The sequence below is a fragment of the Agelaius tricolor genome, unplaced genomic scaffold (genome assembly GCF_023055355.1).
Source record: "Agelaius tricolor isolate 1412-34295 unplaced genomic scaffold, bAgeTri1.0.p SCAF_23, whole genome shotgun sequence".
Taxonomy (NCBI): Eukaryota; Metazoa; Chordata; class Aves; order Passeriformes; family Icteridae; genus Agelaius; species Agelaius tricolor.
In genome coordinates this window covers 6,658,558-6,675,205 of record NW_027269283.1, presented here as the reverse complement: position 1 = coordinate 6,675,205, position 16,648 = coordinate 6,658,558, and the positions used below count along the sequence as shown (strand labels likewise).

Below are 16,648 nucleotides of genomic sequence, written 5' to 3'. Positions count from 1 at the left end.
CGGGCGGACCCTCCTCAGGCCTCAGCCGCGGCTCGGCCGAGGGCGGGAAGGCGCCGCGGGGGGGTCCCAGAGCGGGCCCCCCCTCAGAGCCCCCGCAGGGCCCGTGTCCATTCGGCACGGCCCCGCACAGCCACGGAGCCCTCCGCAGCGACCTGCCGCTGTCAATGGCCCCCGCCTTCTGGGGCTCGCCAGCAGGAGCCACGCGTGCTCCGGAACACATTGTCGCAACCCTCATTTTGGGCTCATGAGAGTGGAAAGCGATCTCACTCTCCTCTCCTTGTCTTCCCCTCCCATTCTCCTGCCAATCCCTGTCACCCTTGACGTTCTAAGTGCCCTTTTGCAGACACCGCCCCATCTCTTTCTCTGCAGGTGAGCAGCGCTCCTGCGTGGCTCCAGACACGTCTGATAAAAGTCCCCTGGTGAAGGAAATTCGCAGAAGAAAACAAAAAAAAAGCCAAACAAAAACCAACAGAGCCTCGGGTCGGACCTCTGTGCAGGGGGGGAAAGGCAAAAGGTGCACAGCCATCCATTTGTGTCAGCTCCAGCCACCCCTGAGAGAAGACAGCATGTTTGCACACTTAGGTGTCACCAGCCAGGAAAAAAATAGATTTTCACCCTCTGCTTCATGCTTTCCATGCTTTATATTCAGGCAGAACAAGCGAGGCTCCCGTTGCTCCCAGGCACAGCCCGGAGCATCAGCTGTTGCCATATCACAAGGCACCTGAGGTTTTCCCTGTCTCCCTGGTGTTAGCTGAAGATAATGAGATCTTAATTATCACCAGGAAAGTGCTGAGCCTCATCCCAGTGCGGCTCTGCATCTGGTCATAGTGGCAAGCAGGGCTCCATCCCTCCAGCTGCCTTTGGGCTGGGGCTCAGATGTTTGGGAAAGGAGAGGGATTTTTTGCTATAAATCATCCTTGGAGTGGTGTATCCCAATGGGGACTTGCAGGAACCTCCCACGAGCCCAAGGGCAGGTATCCACTACCTATCCAGGGCACCAAACCTGTCTGAGAACTCCATGCCCTGCAAGAAGGGAGCCACCCTCATTGATGCCCACTGTGCAGCTCCAGCACCAAGGCTCATGTCCAGCCCTGCCGGCCTTGCTGGTGGCAGCAGCTCCCAGGAGCAGATTGCTGGATTAGAACCCCCCCCTTATCCATGGGGAGCACTGGGATGCTATGTCTGGGGTACACAGGGACTGGCAGTGACAGGCAGGGAGGCTGTGATGTGCTGGGCATCTCTGGTCCTCCCAAATTGCTGGATCTCACGGTGATGTAGAGCCAGCTCCTGAATTGCCTGGCTGCTTTTTCCCTGACCTCTGAGTCACCTTGAGCCGTGCTGGCTGCGAGTCCTCGCTCTGCCATGGGATGCTGTGAATGCTAAGGAGGCAGGAATGAAACTTCACCTCGGTGGTGAGGCTGGATAGGGGTCAGCACTGCCAGTGGGCACCAGACAGCTGTGAACTCCCCAAAATTGGGCTGTGCTGCACAGGGCTGTATTAGGGAATAGAACCAGGTCCTGTCTAGCTCCATCACATTCCTGCTCCTGCTGTCCTCTTCTGCCTGCCTGAGGCTCCCATTTGCTGTCCTGAGAGCAATGTTCAATCATTTTGTCTGAGGAGTTACATGTTCCCATCCCTGGTTCCCCGTCTGGCTCCTTCACCCTGTTCCATCTCCCAGACTGCTTCCCTCCCTCCTCTTTCCTTTTCTTTCCAAGTCATCTGTCTCTCTCCTCCAGCACTCCTGCAGTTTCATTGTGAATTTTGGCAGTGCTCCCTCTGACCTTGGCTGTCTCCCTCCTCTCTTTGCTCCTGCACTGGCAGCATAGATCTTGGCTGTCTCAGTCTCTCCTCCCCTTCTCTTAGTGCCAGCACCTTGGGGATGGCGTGGCCTTTGCCAGTCCCCATCCTCAGGATCAGGAAGGATTTTGGGCTACCCTGAGGCCCCTTCAAAGGCCTGGGGTCCCCTCCAGCTCCCATCCAGCAATGGCAGTGGGATCCTGGGGTAGCACAGTGCAAGCAGCAATGCCAGCAGGACGCATCCCTCCACCTCATCCCTCACAGGTGGCCCCTCGAGCATTGCTGTGGGATTGGGGTGCAGGAGCAGCCCCTGGGCAGCATGGAGCCCTGACCCCATGACAGGCTCAGCCCTGTCCTTGTACGAAGGCAGGTGGGAGCCACAGCAGGAGTGCCTCTGCTTCTGCCTCACAAATCCCCATCCTGGCCAGGCTCCTGGCCTTGGCATCCCTGGGTGCATGGGCAGCACCAGGGTTTGGGTGCTCCAGAACAGAGGGCTTGACCACAGCTCTGCTCAGGAGCAAACTGGTGGCAGTTCTGTCTTCCCAGGGAATTTGGCGATGGTGAGGCAGCAGATCTGCTCCTGCCCATCTGTTCACAGAGATATGCTTGCCTGCTCCAAATCCATCTTTTCTTGCTGATTTGGGACAATCTGTGTCCCATGACCTACTTGTCTCCAAGCATCTCCTGCCTTCCTGCAGAGTGGGTTGGTACTAAAGACTCTCTAAATGTAGTTAACGTGTCAGGATGCACTTACATTTATTTTTAATTCTGCTTCTTTCTCGGCCCTCTTCTGGCTACATCTCTGAGGACACTGTGCTGGGAAGCCTCTGTGTTTCATAGAGTCACAAAGTCACGGAATGGTTTGGGTTGGAAGTCACCTTAGAGATCATCTCATTCCAAGCCCCCTGCCATGGCAGCTCCATGCTCCTGCTGCAGCTCAGAGACTGAGAGGTGCCATGTGTTGGTCTAGAGAGTTCCAGTAGCATCATGGATAGACACTGTGCCTGGATAGGTGCTGAGCCTGGATGGTGTTGCACCTGTCCAGCCCTCAGAAAACACAAATGCACCTCTTTATTTGTGTGGCACGCTCTAAAACTCTCTGACCATTTTTTATCCATTTTAGCTGTATCTGGCAGAGACTTCAAAGAAAATTCCTGCCCTGTCATGACACAGGTGGCAAGAAATTTCCATCTGACATCACACAGAGCAGTGCCCAGACACTATGGATAACACAGAGCCCAGTGTAGCTGCAGAGGAACACACTGTGTGTGGAGACAGGGTTCAGGACACGATGGGGACAGGTTGCAGGGCACAAGCATCATCCCTGCAGCCCCAGCACTGAGCTCACCCAGCACCTGCATCACTAGGTGTGCTTGTGGAGATGCTGGAAGCATGTGAAGGTGTTGAAGGGAATGGCAAAGTGATGGACAAACCTTCCCAGCAGCTGTCAGTAGCCCACCAGCTATTGCTTGGGATTTATATCCACATCTCCAGGCACTGCTCCAAATGTGGAAATAGACCACGTCATATTAACAAATGAGGGAAAGCGTGTGGCTGCCAGCAGGTCACTGCTGGGGCACGTGCCTGGCTCTGGTGCCAGGTCAGGGAGAAGAAGAGTGCAGGCACCAATGAATGCTCTGGGGAAAATGGAATAAATAACATGTGTGTGTGTGTGTGTGTGTGTGTGTAGGGGGGGCATTAAGCCCGGTGGGACTGTGGTGGGACCGCAGGGGTCAGGAACTCCTCTGTCCCAGGCTGGGGCATATCATACCTGGCACAAACCCAGGTCAACACCCACTTTTCCTGAGAATTTGGGGACAGTCTGGACAACGTCCATATGAGACCTCTCCTTGCTGTCTTTGGGGCTGGGGATGCTCATGCTGCAAGCCCAGTGTCCCCAGCCCTGCTCCACCTCATGTCCCACAGGGGACTGCTGGTTGTGGAGGGCACGTCCTCCAGGCAGACCCCACACAAAACCCACCGTGCTGCTCTGTGCTCTCCAAAGCCCCTCCCCACGCAGCCTCCGGGGGTGCCCACGGAGGGTCCCGGCGCTGCCGAGGGGGTGCACAGAGGGTCCCTGTCGCACAGGGTACGTGCACGGCAGGTGCCGGTGTGCACCCGGGCGTGTGCATGCGAGTGCATGTGTGTGCCCCCCGTACGTGTGTGTGTGTGCGTGTGCGTGCGGCGGCCGTGCGCGACCGCAGCTCGGGGCACCCACCGCCCGCCCCGCGGCGGCACCGGCACCTGCCCGGGGAGCCGGGGAGGCGGCGGGGGTAGGCAGCCCGACGCGGGGGACCGGGAGGGGAAGCGGGGCAGCTCGGTGCGGGCATCGGCGGGGAGGGCAGACCGAGCGGAGAAGCGGGAGCGGAGCCCGGTGCGCGGAGCGGGGCCACAGCCCGGTGCGGGAGCGGGGAACGGGAGGGCAGACCCCGGCAGGAGAAGAGGGTCCCGTGAGGGGCAATTTAGTGGGGTCACAGGGACACAGGTCCCCACAGGGGGTTTCAGACGGATTCGGGAAGGTGGGTCGCGCGGTGGGAGCCTGGTGTGGGAAGGGGGAGAGCCAGGTGGGACGACCCGGTCCGGAGAGGCAGGTGGGGGTTCAGGGAAGGAGAGCAGCCCGGTCTGGGGGTCGGTTCCGGGGAAGGGGGACAGTCCGGGCGAGGTCTCCGCTGCGAAGGTTGCCCGGTTCGGCTGAGCGGGATCCCAGGAGGAGGAGCAGCCCGGTTCGGAGACCTGCGGGGTGGGGCTGGTAGCCCGGACTGGGGAAGAGACTCCGGGGAGGGGAAGCATCCCGCCCTCGGGGTTCGGCTCTGCTTTGGGGAAGCATCCCGATTCGGGGACCCGTCTCCGACCCAGAGGAGCATCCCGTCCCGCTTCGACCGCTCACCTTCGGCCGCGCAGGCCGGCGGCGGTTCCATGGCGTCCCCGCGGGCGGCGGAGCTGCGGAGCCCGGACGAGGCGGCGGCGGCGGGTGCGGGGGCCGGTGCGGGCTCGGGGGGGCCGGTACCGGCGGGCCCGGGGCTGGCTCTGGCGCTGGGCTGTGCTCTGGGCGGCGCGGCGCTGGTGGTGCTGGCGGGGGCCGTTCCGCGGGCGGCGCGGCCCGACCCCGCCGTGCCGGCGCGGCAGATGGAGCGGCTGGAGGCTCGGGCAGCCCGGCTCCGCGCCCGCCTCGACCGCTGCACCGTGGCCGGGCTGGCGCTGCTGGCCCTGGGCGGGCTCCTGCTCGCCGCCCTGCTGCTGGCCGCCGCCGCCGCCCGCCGCCGCGCCCGGGCCGCCCGCCGCACCGGTGGCACCTATGGCTCGGTGCGGCTGCGGCTGCGGAGGGTGTCAGCTGAAGGGACGCGGGCGCTGCTCGAGAGCCAGCTGAGCCCCCCACCCCAGCCCCCCGAGGGGCCCGGCTCCTAGCTGTGCGCACCCCAGGGACACCCCGCCACTGGCAGAAAGGGGGTCCCCCTGCTGCACTCCAACACCGATACCATTGGGTGAAACTTTGCCTACACCAGCCTTCAGCCACCATTCTCACCTCCTTGAACCCTTCTTGAATGGTGCTCCGGCCCAACAACACCGGACGATTGAGGCTTTGGGGTATTCCACCAGACTGCATGGCCCTGGCCGGATTGTTCCCCGCCACCAGCACTGGGACAGCATTGCCTTGGGACCTCCTGTTGCCTCCCCAGCACCTTCCTGGATGGGATCCTGCCACCAGCATCATGGCAGGGGCACAACCAAGGCAGCCATGGGATTTCTGTGCCACGGTCGGTTGCAGCCTGGGCTGGATGTGAGGCTGAGCTCCTTCCCACAGCCAGCACCTGACTGCTCTTCCCTACACACCTGGTTTTGCCATCAGTGACCATTTTTAGCAATAGTTTCCTGTAAAACTCTGGCACAGCTCTGGTGCTTGCACTGCTCCGGGCAGAAGAGGAGGCAGCAAGCATGCCCACCACCTGTGGGGCGGGGTCCAGCCCCCTGCCACCCCCCAGCCCTCACAGCCCACCAGCTCCATTCCGCACAGCAGGATGAAGGCCAGGACACGCCTGCACCGTGCCAAGCATCCCACTACCACCAGCAGCCCCGGAATGGCCTCTTCCAAACCCATGGTGCTCTGTACAGAAGAGAGTGGATGATTCTCAGTGCCTCGAGGTGACATGGTGGTTGTGTCCCACACTGGCCTGGCAGTGCCGCTGCTGGGGTGTCCCCAGGCTGGCCTTTCAAGGCCATTGTCTGTGGTGTGAAGGCAAAATTGCATCTCGGGAATTAAACGTGAAGCGTCATTAAAGCACAATGTTCTGTGGAAAGAGAAATGGCTATGAGCAGTGTGCTGGGAAAGGGAAATAATTATCCCACTGGAAAATGCAGACCCACAAAAGGTGCTGTTTATCATGAACTGCCACCAGTTTTCAATCTATCTCATAAGCTACCCACTTCAGACATTCTCAGGCAGGGACAAGTACCTCCAGACAGCGTGACACAAAGAAAAGTGATTTTTACATCTGGTTGTCTGGGTTGGGTTTTATTCCAGGGCTTCCAGTGTCTCCTTGTATGCTGGGAATGGTGTCCTCTGCCCTGTGTTTCCATAAATGCTTCACAGATTATTCTTCCCGCTGCTGTGAAGTGCCACATGCCTCTCTCCCTGTCACCATATCACCAGCCACGCTCTGTATTTATTGTAGGATCCCAGGGAACAACTTTGAATCACCTCACACCTGCAATCCTGGCACCCAGGCACCTTTCCCTGGGATGAAACCACACTTGGAGCGAAATGGGTGGCTGTGCCCCACTGTCCCCAGACAAACACTGCCTGTACCCAACAGCCTTGGGACAAATGGCTTTAATCAGAGCCTGAGGGGCCAAACGAAGGGTCCAAGGAGAACACGGAGGGGCAAATGTCATTGTGGCTGTCACTGTGGGGCTCTAGGGTGGAGGAGGGGGTGATGCTGTGGGAAGGAGGGAAGAGAGGGGAGGAAAGGGAAGAAGAGAAAAAGGGGAGAAAGGGGGAGCTCTGAGTCTTCCCAAGCAAGGCTCTGCCCTGAGAAGGCAGATGTCCCTCCTGCAACTCAGCACTGGCCCTGCATTTCTGGATTAGTAAAATAAACCCGTTAGATGAAGAAATCAACCTCATCCCTTTTTTGTTGCTTTAAATAAGATGGAAGGGGTGTTTTCAGGATGAAAAGCTGAGCCTGGTGAAGGTTACAGCTGTTAAGCACCTGCTGTATGTGAGCACAAGAAATACTTCCATGGATTAGGCCATGAGGCTGTTCAAGAAACTGCAGGAAGGGGCTGTTACTGCTTTGTCAGCACGTTGCTGGACTGTGCCTTGAGTCCTGCAGGACTGGGGGGAAGCCTCTACATGGAGAGAGATATATTTACAATGAACAAACTGTGAAGGAACAGCACAATTAAAGAAGATTCCCCACTGAGACCTCCAGGGCTGGGATGTGATCTTGTACACAACCTCCCCTAGGCTGAGGTGTAGGGTGGCTGTGGCAGAGAGACATGGAGCTGTCTGACCTGGCTGTTCCTTCATCACTCTGGCAGGCACTGGGAAAGAGGCACTAGCATGTGGTGCTTAATGTGCAGGGGAGTAGTAGGAAGCAATCCAAAATATTTCAAAGTGCTGAGAAAAATCTGGCTGGGAAAGGCTGATTCTGTGCAGCCTGAGTGGAAAGAGGGTCAATGGCTCTCCAGTCCCCCAGTGCTGGTGTTTTGGGGGTGTCTTTCTTTGTGCCAGGAGTGAGCAAAGCAAGCAGGGAGGGCCCAGAGTGCCTTTCCCAGTTCCATATAACGGGGGCTGCTTTGTTTTCCTGCTGGGCCACACACACGGCTTCCCTGTACCCAGGATCCAAGGGATGTAGCACCGGCTGCGGGGTAATTAGCAACGCCGGGGGTTCTGCCATCCCATCGGGAGCATGCAGGCAGGTGCTGTGGGCTGGGTGGGCTGGCAGATGGCCTGAAGGACTCTCTGGGGATCCTGAGCCATTACCAATAATCCAGTGCCTCTCTTCAAACGTGTAGTGGAAGTGCTGCTGCTGGAGGAGGGAGGCTGAGCCCGTGCCAAGACCGCACACCCAGCCACTCCTGACAGCCTCCCCATAAAAATTAACGCGGGGTGTGTTACTGTGCTCCCGTGCATGTTAATGTCACTTAGGGCACAAACAGCAGTGCTGGGGACAGGGACACATGGCCGAGGGCCTGAACTGTCCCTCCTGCTGAAGGGAGACCTGGCCCTTGCAGCCACTGTGGAGCAAACCCACAATGGGGGCGGCTGTCCCCCAGCCATTCTCAGGGAGTGGGGTTTGTGCTGGCCACAAGCCCTACAGATGGAATAAGGAATGTGCTTGGGATCACTGGTCCTCAGGAGCCACCTCTGCCATGCTCCAGCTCCTTTGGTGGCACCCAAGCCAGCTGTGGGGATGGTCTCCTGTTCCCACTGTCCTGTGAGAGGAGGATCCTTGCCTCGCTTTACCCATCCTTATTGGAGAGTGGACAGCTCAGCCCAGAGGCTCAGGCAAAGGCCTGCAGCAGACACTTGTCCCCTTTGGAACCCACTCCCCTCCTCTGCCACCTGTTTCCCAGCTGCACAACAAACACCACGGACCCGCCGGGGCCGGGCGCTGCAGACAAAAGCCGGTTCCTCGCTCTGCCGCAGCCTCTCCCCGCGCTGACTCGCTTTAATTGGCCCCATCAAAGCCGGCTGCGCCTCTCCCTCCCGGTAGGTCGCAGAACATGATTAATTCAGGAACAGAAAACAGCCGCCCCCTGCAGAGAGGGCCTCTCGATGAGGCCAAAGCTGTTTCCTGTCCCTCATCCAGTCTTTCAACCCCAGCAGCAAGTTGGGAGCTTCTTTCTCCTGGAAGGAAGCTATGGATAGAGGGGACAAGCAAGAGTAATGGCCTCACCCAGCCTGGGTCTCTCTCCATCCCTCCCATGCTGCTCTGGTCATGGGCATTGCCCACAGCCCACCCGTGGGTCTGCAGTTGTGACTTCCCCCAAAAAACCTTTGGGTTGTGCAGTGGGTCTGGGCTCAGAACCAGCCCCTCCACGAATGGGGGTCCATGCATGAGCCCTGGGGAGATGCAGGAGTTGCTCTGACTCCTCCCAGCAACCAGATTTCTCCAGCTGGTCTTCCCTGCTCCCACATGTGCAGGGCCCAGGGTGGCACACACCATAACACAGCTTTATTAACTGCGTTTGTAGGCAAAGAGGTTTTAAAAGGAAAAAGCCTTTTGGGAAAAGAGATAGATGGGGGGATCCCTTCCCCCTTTATATTTCTGCCAACGCAGCTGCGTGCAGTGTTCTAACAGCACTCAATGCCCCGGAGAGGCAATTACTGCAGGAGCAGGGCTGGGCTGCTCTCCACTTCATTTTCCTAATACAGTTGCATCCTCTTGGAAAAGCGCTGCTGCTCAGGGGAAGGTACAAAGCGGGTTCCCAACATGAATCCTCTGCCTCGGGAAGGGCTCTGGGGCTTCCTTTGCACAGTAGGGAACAGAGGGGCCACCCCAGTATGCACCAGCACAACACTGTTGTCAGGTTTTTATTTCAGTCTTATGAAAATTCTTCCAAGAGATCAAACATGAGAAGAAAAACAGTTTGAGCCCCTGACAGGAGAGATGAACTGCAGGCCCCAATCAACTGAGCTGGGGAATCTGTAGGGAAGGGAGGCTTCTAGAATGCTCAGGAGCCTAAGCCAAGCAGATCTCACCTATCCACCCCAAGCCAGGCAGAGCCACACGCAACAAGACTGGCAGTAGGAAAACATGTTTGAGAAACCTCTTTTGCACAGCTCCCTCCCTCTTACTCCAGATCCATGCAGTGCCCAGTGGGCATCCCTCACCACACTGCCTGCAGGGCTTCACAGACACCCCAGGAATGAAAACCACCATGGCTTCAGGGAAGAGAGGGGGCAAGGTGAGCCAGGAATTCAATCTATGTCTCTTCTCATACACATCAAAGGCTTTTCTGGTGCTGCTCTTCAAAGCCAGCAGGCACAGCCGTAATCCCAGCTGCTGCTGGGGGTCTGCTCGTGGAGACCCTGTGGGTTGGACTTTCCAGCCCTTCAGTCAGCGCCTTGCTCAGATACAGAGTGAGAACCCCACTCTGTGGGGAGCCTACTTCAGCTGTCCCCTGCAGGAGTTTGCTGTGGTTTCCTGCAGAGGAGCAGCAAGGAGCCAGCTCCCTTCTTCTCACACCCACCACTTGTGGGACCCCAGCAGCAAGTTCTGCCACCCCAGAGATATAGAGAAATCCCACAGCACCCAGGCTGTTCCCAGAGAGCCACACCAAACATTCCCACCTTGCTGGGTGCAAACAGCCAGGCACCCTCAGAGGAGCAGAGAAAGAAATGACCTACTACTGCCTCCTCTTCCATTCTGCAAACAGGGAAGCCTTTATAGCTGATGGGACACAAGGCAATGTGGCCCAAAATGGAGAAAAGGAAAATGCTGCTGGAAAGATCACATCCATCAGACGAGGAGTGAAGAGGCAAAGTGCCCCTGCTTCCCAGAAAACTTGTGCATAAGCAGCCACATGGTGACTCCTCACATGAACATGTCATCGTAGCCTGGAGGAGGAAGGTGGTCAGGATCCGGCCTGGAAAGAAATTCAGAGCAAACAGAAGTGAGAGCTCAGGCCTGCAGCAACAGGGATGCACTGGGATCCAGTGGCAGGCTGGGAGCAGGCTGGAACACCAGCATGGCCAAGGACCTACCCGGATCGCCCAACTCCTATGGGGCTAAAGGGGTCAAATCTGGCGCCTGGTGGAACAGCTCCTGGGGGAAGCCCGCCTGGGATGCCTGAGGATGGGTCAATGCCAGGATGCGGGATGCCAGAGCGGAGAGGATCCACAATCATTCCCCCACCCCGACCTCTGGAGAGAGAAAAGGCAGAGAATGAGATGAGATTGGCACTGGAGAGAACTGAAGAAATACTGAGCATGGGAACATGGGGTTAACTGACGCATGGCATGTGGGAAGGAAAGCTCCCAAGACCAGCCAGTGAGGCATCCCATGGCAGGAAGACAGAGAGCCCTGCAGAGAATCCCAGAATTGTTTGAGTAGGAGGGGACCTCAAAGCTCATTTCATTCTAACCCCCAGCCACAGGCAGGGATATCTTCCACTAGACCAAGTTGTTCTAGGCCCCATCCAATCTTGAACACTTCCAGTGATGGGGCAGCCACAGCTTCTCTGGACGAGGTCTGGGGTCTCATCATCCTTACAGGGAAGAATTTCTTGCCAAAATCCAATCTGACTTGGCCTGCTCTCAGTGGGAACCATTCCCCTTTGTTCTGTCACTTCAGGTCCTTGTCTAAAATCCCTCTACAGCTCTCTTGGAGCCCCTCTGGGCACTGCAAGGGGCTCTAAGGTGTCCCTGAAGCCTTCTCTTCTCCAGGCTGAACAGTCTCAGCTCTCTCAGCCTATCTCCACAGCAGAGGTGCTGGCTGTTCCCTCAAGAAGCACCAGACCTGCTTGCCCTCTCTGCAGACCCACGTTCCATCCATGCTTCCCCCCCTGCCCTGCTTGGTGTTGCAAGAGCCAGCTGGCTTCCCACAAGCCTTTCCAGAGAACTGCCTGGAAGTCATTTGCTGGCCACGGCGGCTCCTCGGAGCTGCCCCACGCTGCGAGTGCCATTCCTCATGGTCGGCTTTGTGCAAATGCGGCTGGAGCCTCTGGACACCGCTGCCATCGTACAAGTCATTAACAACCGTGCTAATGAGTTCCATTAGGCTAGAACAGCTGCCCAAAGTGCCCCAGGACAGCCAGGTCCCATGAGCATATTCCTAGGAGTCTGGGTCTCCAGTCCCGGCACTGGCAGGTGTCAGCACACAAATCTGCTTCCATTTACCATCTTTTTTTGTCATTTACAGAGAAATCTCTGATGAAGCGCTGGAGGCAGCAAGAGAAACAGGGACACCCTTCCCCCCAGAATGAACCCCCTCTCCTTCCAGTCCCCCCAGCTCCAGGCCTCTCTTTCCAGCTGAGCAGGAACATTTTTAGCTGTCCCTTTTCTAGCCAAACCCATGGAGAAACAAGTCTTGCAAGAGGGGAAAAAATGCCATCCCCACAGGAGAGTGGTTCCAAAGAGGAGTCTCCTCTGGGCTGCAGGACACTCCACGACGACACCACAAGCTGGTTATTGTCTGACTGTGTGCTTTTAACTAGAGTGGAAGATGACAGGTTCTCCTTGCCTCACCAAACCAAATATCAAGGATATATCTGTGAAGCTCAGTCTCCCAGACAGCCCAGCCTCTGCCCAGGCTTTCTCCAAGTGCTTCAGACAGCCGGGAGGCTTGAAACAGGACTTGAGAATCTGTGAACTCGGCTTTCAGCCTCCCCTTCTGCAGACTGCTGGGCTGGAGACACAGCAGCTGGTAACGGTTTAAATTAGAGGCTTACATTCACTTAACGACGTATTCAGCTTTGATTTACTGCAGGAATTACTGTGTGTTAAATGAATACAAGCTGATTATTAAACAGACACAGATTGCAACCTATCATCTATGCAAGAGACGGGATCTTATTACGATATTAGAACCATATTGAGCTTTAGCAACTGTCAATTGGTCCCTCACAATTTGCACTGAGCAACTGCCCCCACTCAGAGACACTTGGCTGGATACTGTTTTGGTGGTCTCCAACTACCCCACATCCCCCAAAGGCAGAGCAGGGTGTGCTTCAAGAGCCATACTCACCTAAAAGGGTCCAGGTCTTCTCCACCAACAGCAAAGGGACTCAAGGGGGAAGGCCTGAAACATAGGACACAGAAAAATGTTCAAGAAGAGCAGAGAAGCTGCACGTATCTGTGCCCATGGGTGCTCTCCCATGGCAAACAGTGCAGCACCTGGAGGGCCCTGGGATCTGTGGGACCCTGCACGAGGGGGCTGCCATTGGGAGCATTTCCTGCTCCAGGGATGAGGACACTGACATGTGTGGCAGCAGTTTGTTGAGATAAAGGGAGCCCTGTTGTTCCCTCTGCTGCTCCCACTGCTTGGAGCAGGAGCTGCCCATGTATATCAGGAGTTTCCCTCTCAGGGGATCCCTAAGCAGTGCTGGGCTAGGCCAGGCTCTCCAGCATGTCCCAGCCAGAGACACAATCCCACTTCTAGGAGTGTGGGGACACTGGTGCTGGGTGCACCTCTGATGTCCCTCCCAAAAGCTGCTCAGCCACACAATGGCACTGTCCTTCCCACTGGTGTCCTTACTCTGCCAGCCCCAATGGTCCCTCAGCCAACAGGAGCAGGGCCACTGTCCTTCACCCCACACCTCACCTCCCAGCCCCAGCCCCTGCCTGTTCCCTCCTGGGTCTGTCAGTCCAGCACACAGCTCCAGAACAGCCCATCCCTCTCTAACAACTAAATCAAACCCAAGTGTCCAGACTGATCCAGCTGGGAAAGGTCTGGATCCTTTTCACTCCTCATCCCACATGTGTGAGATGGGAACCTGATGTGTAGTTTGGGGAGCAGTGCCAGGACCACATCCCCTCTAAGAGGGGGCTCTCAGCAGCCACACACTCTTTCCTCACCTGTGTGGGGCCCTTGCGCCCATCGGCTGCCGGGGAGGGAACCGGAGCGGGTTCTCATCCCAGGGCACATCCTCTTTGGACTCAGGCTCCTTTCTGCCCTTTCCTGCAGGGGGCCCGAGGGGAGTAATGATGCCTGAAGTGATTCTTGTCTTCAGCTCCTCGGTATTCTTGTACACCCTGCAGCAAGGAGAGGGAAGGCGGTGGGGTGGGGTGGCCATGGCACCAGGACATGGGGTGCTGGACAATCTGCAACAGGCATGAGGAGGGGACACACAAACCCAAACCGTCCCTGGCACAACACGTGTCCCCCACTGGCAGCACAGAGGGGACAGGAAGGAGTAACAGCACACAAGGACACCAAACCCCATTTCAGTGCCACCCAGCCACTCCCTTCTGCTCCAACCCAACCAGTCTGCACTGGAGGAAAGCACATGACACTGTGGATGTGGCTGAAGCTGTCACATTCCTGGGCAGTGTCCACCCAGCACAGTGCTCTGGAAATAAATGTGCTGGCCTGGCCTGTTCCCCAGTGGGGTGGCCTTCCCCTGGGCTCCAACCCATGATCCCACTGTCCTCTATATCTCTTGTGCCAGTGCAGAGGAAGGCAAGGAACAGAGTTCTGGTTGCATTTCAGGGCTGGCCTGGTTTTGAACTGGGGAGTAAGTCCTCCAGCTCCTCCCAGTCTGATTTCTGCCCCCTTCTCCATGCCAGCAGGAAATGTGCTCCTGCAGAAAATACCAGGAAACTGAAATTACTTGTGGAAATCGTCCAGGTGCTCTGGGTTGATGTAGTCAGCCACTGCCAAGGTCACATCTGTGACCTTCTGAGATCTGCGATCCTGAAAAGCACAGGTAAAGCAGAGTGAGCAGCCTGGCAGAGCTGGGAATGAGAAACTGAGAAGCTACAACAACAGCCCTAGGCTTGGGATACGAGGAATGGGGGTCCACCTGCTTCCCACCATATCCCTGTGCTGTGCCTGAATGCCCAGGAGCAAACCCCAGTGTACAGCAAGATTTTCCCTGCTCCCTCTCCCCAGTTCAGGCTGCAAAGGGTGAAACACTGAGCAAAGCCACCTGGAGCAGGTGCTTGTTGGGGGCTGCAGAGAAGTCCTGAGCTGGGAAAGGGACAGAAGCAGGGCAGCTCCTGTGTTGGACTGTTCAAGGCCAACTGTCCCACTGCCTTGACACAGCCAGGGTTTGACCAGCTTCATGCTGGGCCACATCTGACACAAAAACACCCCCTGGGTCTGCCCTATTCCGAGGGACAAACACCGCTTTCCAGGCAGAACAAGCAAAAGCCAACATTTAAGAAACTGCCCTGGTGTTCTTTTCAGCCAAAGGACTTCAAACCCACAGGGGCCACATATGTGCTCACCATGACATTGAGGATCATACTGTCCTCCACCATGATGGCCTTCAGCAGCAGCTCATAGGCATCATCCATGGACTTGTAGCGCAGTGTATACACCTCCTTGTTGGCTTCCCAGCCAGCAGGCAACAGCTCTGACTTCCTTTCATCAGGACCTGGCTGCAATGGAACAGATGGGCTGCTGAGACCCTGCCCAGGAGCCCAGCATGATCTCCTAGGGCTGGGGTTCTTGTCTTGGCTGCACAGGGAGATACAGGAGGGAACTGAGGTCTCTGAGAGGGGATTCCTCAATGCTTTCCAGGTTTTGACAGGACAAACAGGGATTTTCTAAAGGCTAGCCCTGCCTGCTTGCCAGCCTCCCACAGCATCCCTGTGCTGGAAGAGAAGGACATGACCAGCAGGAGGAAGTCACAAATACCCACACAGGAGAAAATGTTCTTCCCTGTCAGACACCTTTCACCTCCCCAGCATGATACAGAGCTGTCTGGGGCATGGGGGAAGACTGTCATTATGACTGTCCCAGCCCCACATCAGTGTTTCTTGGGGGGCCCTGCCCTACACAGTCCCCTCCTATGGTACTGGGGAGAGTCCTCTGCTGTGACAGTGCCCTGAACTCCCCATTACCCTCTAACACCACATCAGGCACTGACCCAACACCCATCAGGATCCCAATTCACTAGACCCCCATCTTAGCACTGGGTCCAGCATTGCCCCACCCTCTGATATTGCCCCAGTACACTTCCTCCTCAGCACTGGACTGGACACCTCCCTTTTCTTACAGACTTCTGCCTCATCACCAAGCTCCACTGAGCTCCACTCGCTTCCCGGAGTTATACTGATTGCATCAGGATCTCCTGTCCTGCGACATCCCTCAGACCACCCCCAGCATCAGGACCCTCGGCGCTCCCGGCACGGGGATCATCTCAGCACCGCCACTATCCCAAGAGCGGGGCTCCCCTATAGCACCAGGATCCCCCAATACCGGGACACCCCCAGTCCCGCAGCCCTCCACAGCAGTACTGAGGCCCCTCGGCCCCCGCATTGGCCCGGGTGCCCCCAACACCGCCAGCGCCGCCCAGTTCCCCTGGCCCAGGCAGCGGTCGCCCGGCTCGACCGCGCGGCGCCGGCGAGCGGCGCTAGGAAAGGCCGAGGCTTCACCGCGGCCTAGTAGGCCCCTGCGGCGGCGCACCGCAGCCCGGGCCGTACCTGGTCGCCGGCACCCAGGCAGCGGTAGCCGTGCCGAATCAGCTCCCAGTGGATGCCGCAGACCAGAGCGTCCTGCGGACGGGAGATGGCGGGCCTTGCCCAGGCGTACAGCGGCTCCAAACCGGCCATGGCTGCGGCGGCCGGGGCGGAGCCGGGCCTGCACCGCCCCTCGCTAGAGGGCTCCCGTCCGCTGCGCTGGGCCGGAGCCGCCGCCTGGGGCCGCGGGGCTGCTGCCTGTGCTGTTGTGCTCGGCACTGCTGAGGCTCTTCGAGTTCTGGGGTCGGTTTCGGGCCCCCCAGGACAAGAAGGACATTGAGGGGTTGGAGCAGAGAAAGGAACAGAGCTGGGGAAGGGTCTGGAGCACCAGGAGCACATGGGGATCTGGGGGGACTCAACCTGGAGAAAGGGAGGCTCAGGGGGGGCCTTGTCTCTACAGCTCCCTGACAGGAGGGAGCAGCCAAGTGGGGGTCAGGCTCTGCTCCCAGGGAACAGGGACACGACAAGAGGAAACGGCCTCACGTTGTACAAGCGGAGGTTTACTTTGGATATTAGGGAAAATTTCTTTGCCAGAAGGGTTAGTGATGGCTTGGTTGTGCTGGGGCAATAGCTGGACTCAGTGATCTAACTGGGCTTTTCTAACCTAAAGGATTCCATGATCCTGTGAAGGGTGTCTGCCCAGCACCATCCAGCAACCTCCCGGTTAGTCACTCTGAGCCTCCTTCCCTGCTCCTGGCTCTTTCTTGTCATCAGAAAAGCAT

The 16,648-nt window shown here is 57.5% G+C and overlaps 1 protein-coding gene across 1 annotated transcript; it reads right to left on the bottom strand.

The window, feature by feature from the left end:
- Positions 1-9,319: 9,319 nt before the first annotated feature.
- On the bottom strand, positions 9,320-16,065 carry PSMF1 (proteasome inhibitor subunit 1). Its single transcript, XM_071446726.1, has 7 exons — positions 15,891-16,065; positions 14,691-14,843; positions 14,072-14,154; positions 13,317-13,493; positions 12,487-12,540; positions 10,506-10,664; positions 9,320-10,387 (listed from the first exon to the last, which is right to left on the bottom strand). The coding sequence occupies exons 1-7, from the start codon at positions 16,017-16,019 to the stop codon at positions 10,336-10,338; spliced, it is 807 nt and encodes a 268-aa protein (XP_071302827.1). The 5' UTR covers positions 16,020-16,065; the 3' UTR covers positions 9,320-10,335.
- Between the last annotated feature and the right edge of the window lie 583 nt (positions 16,066-16,648).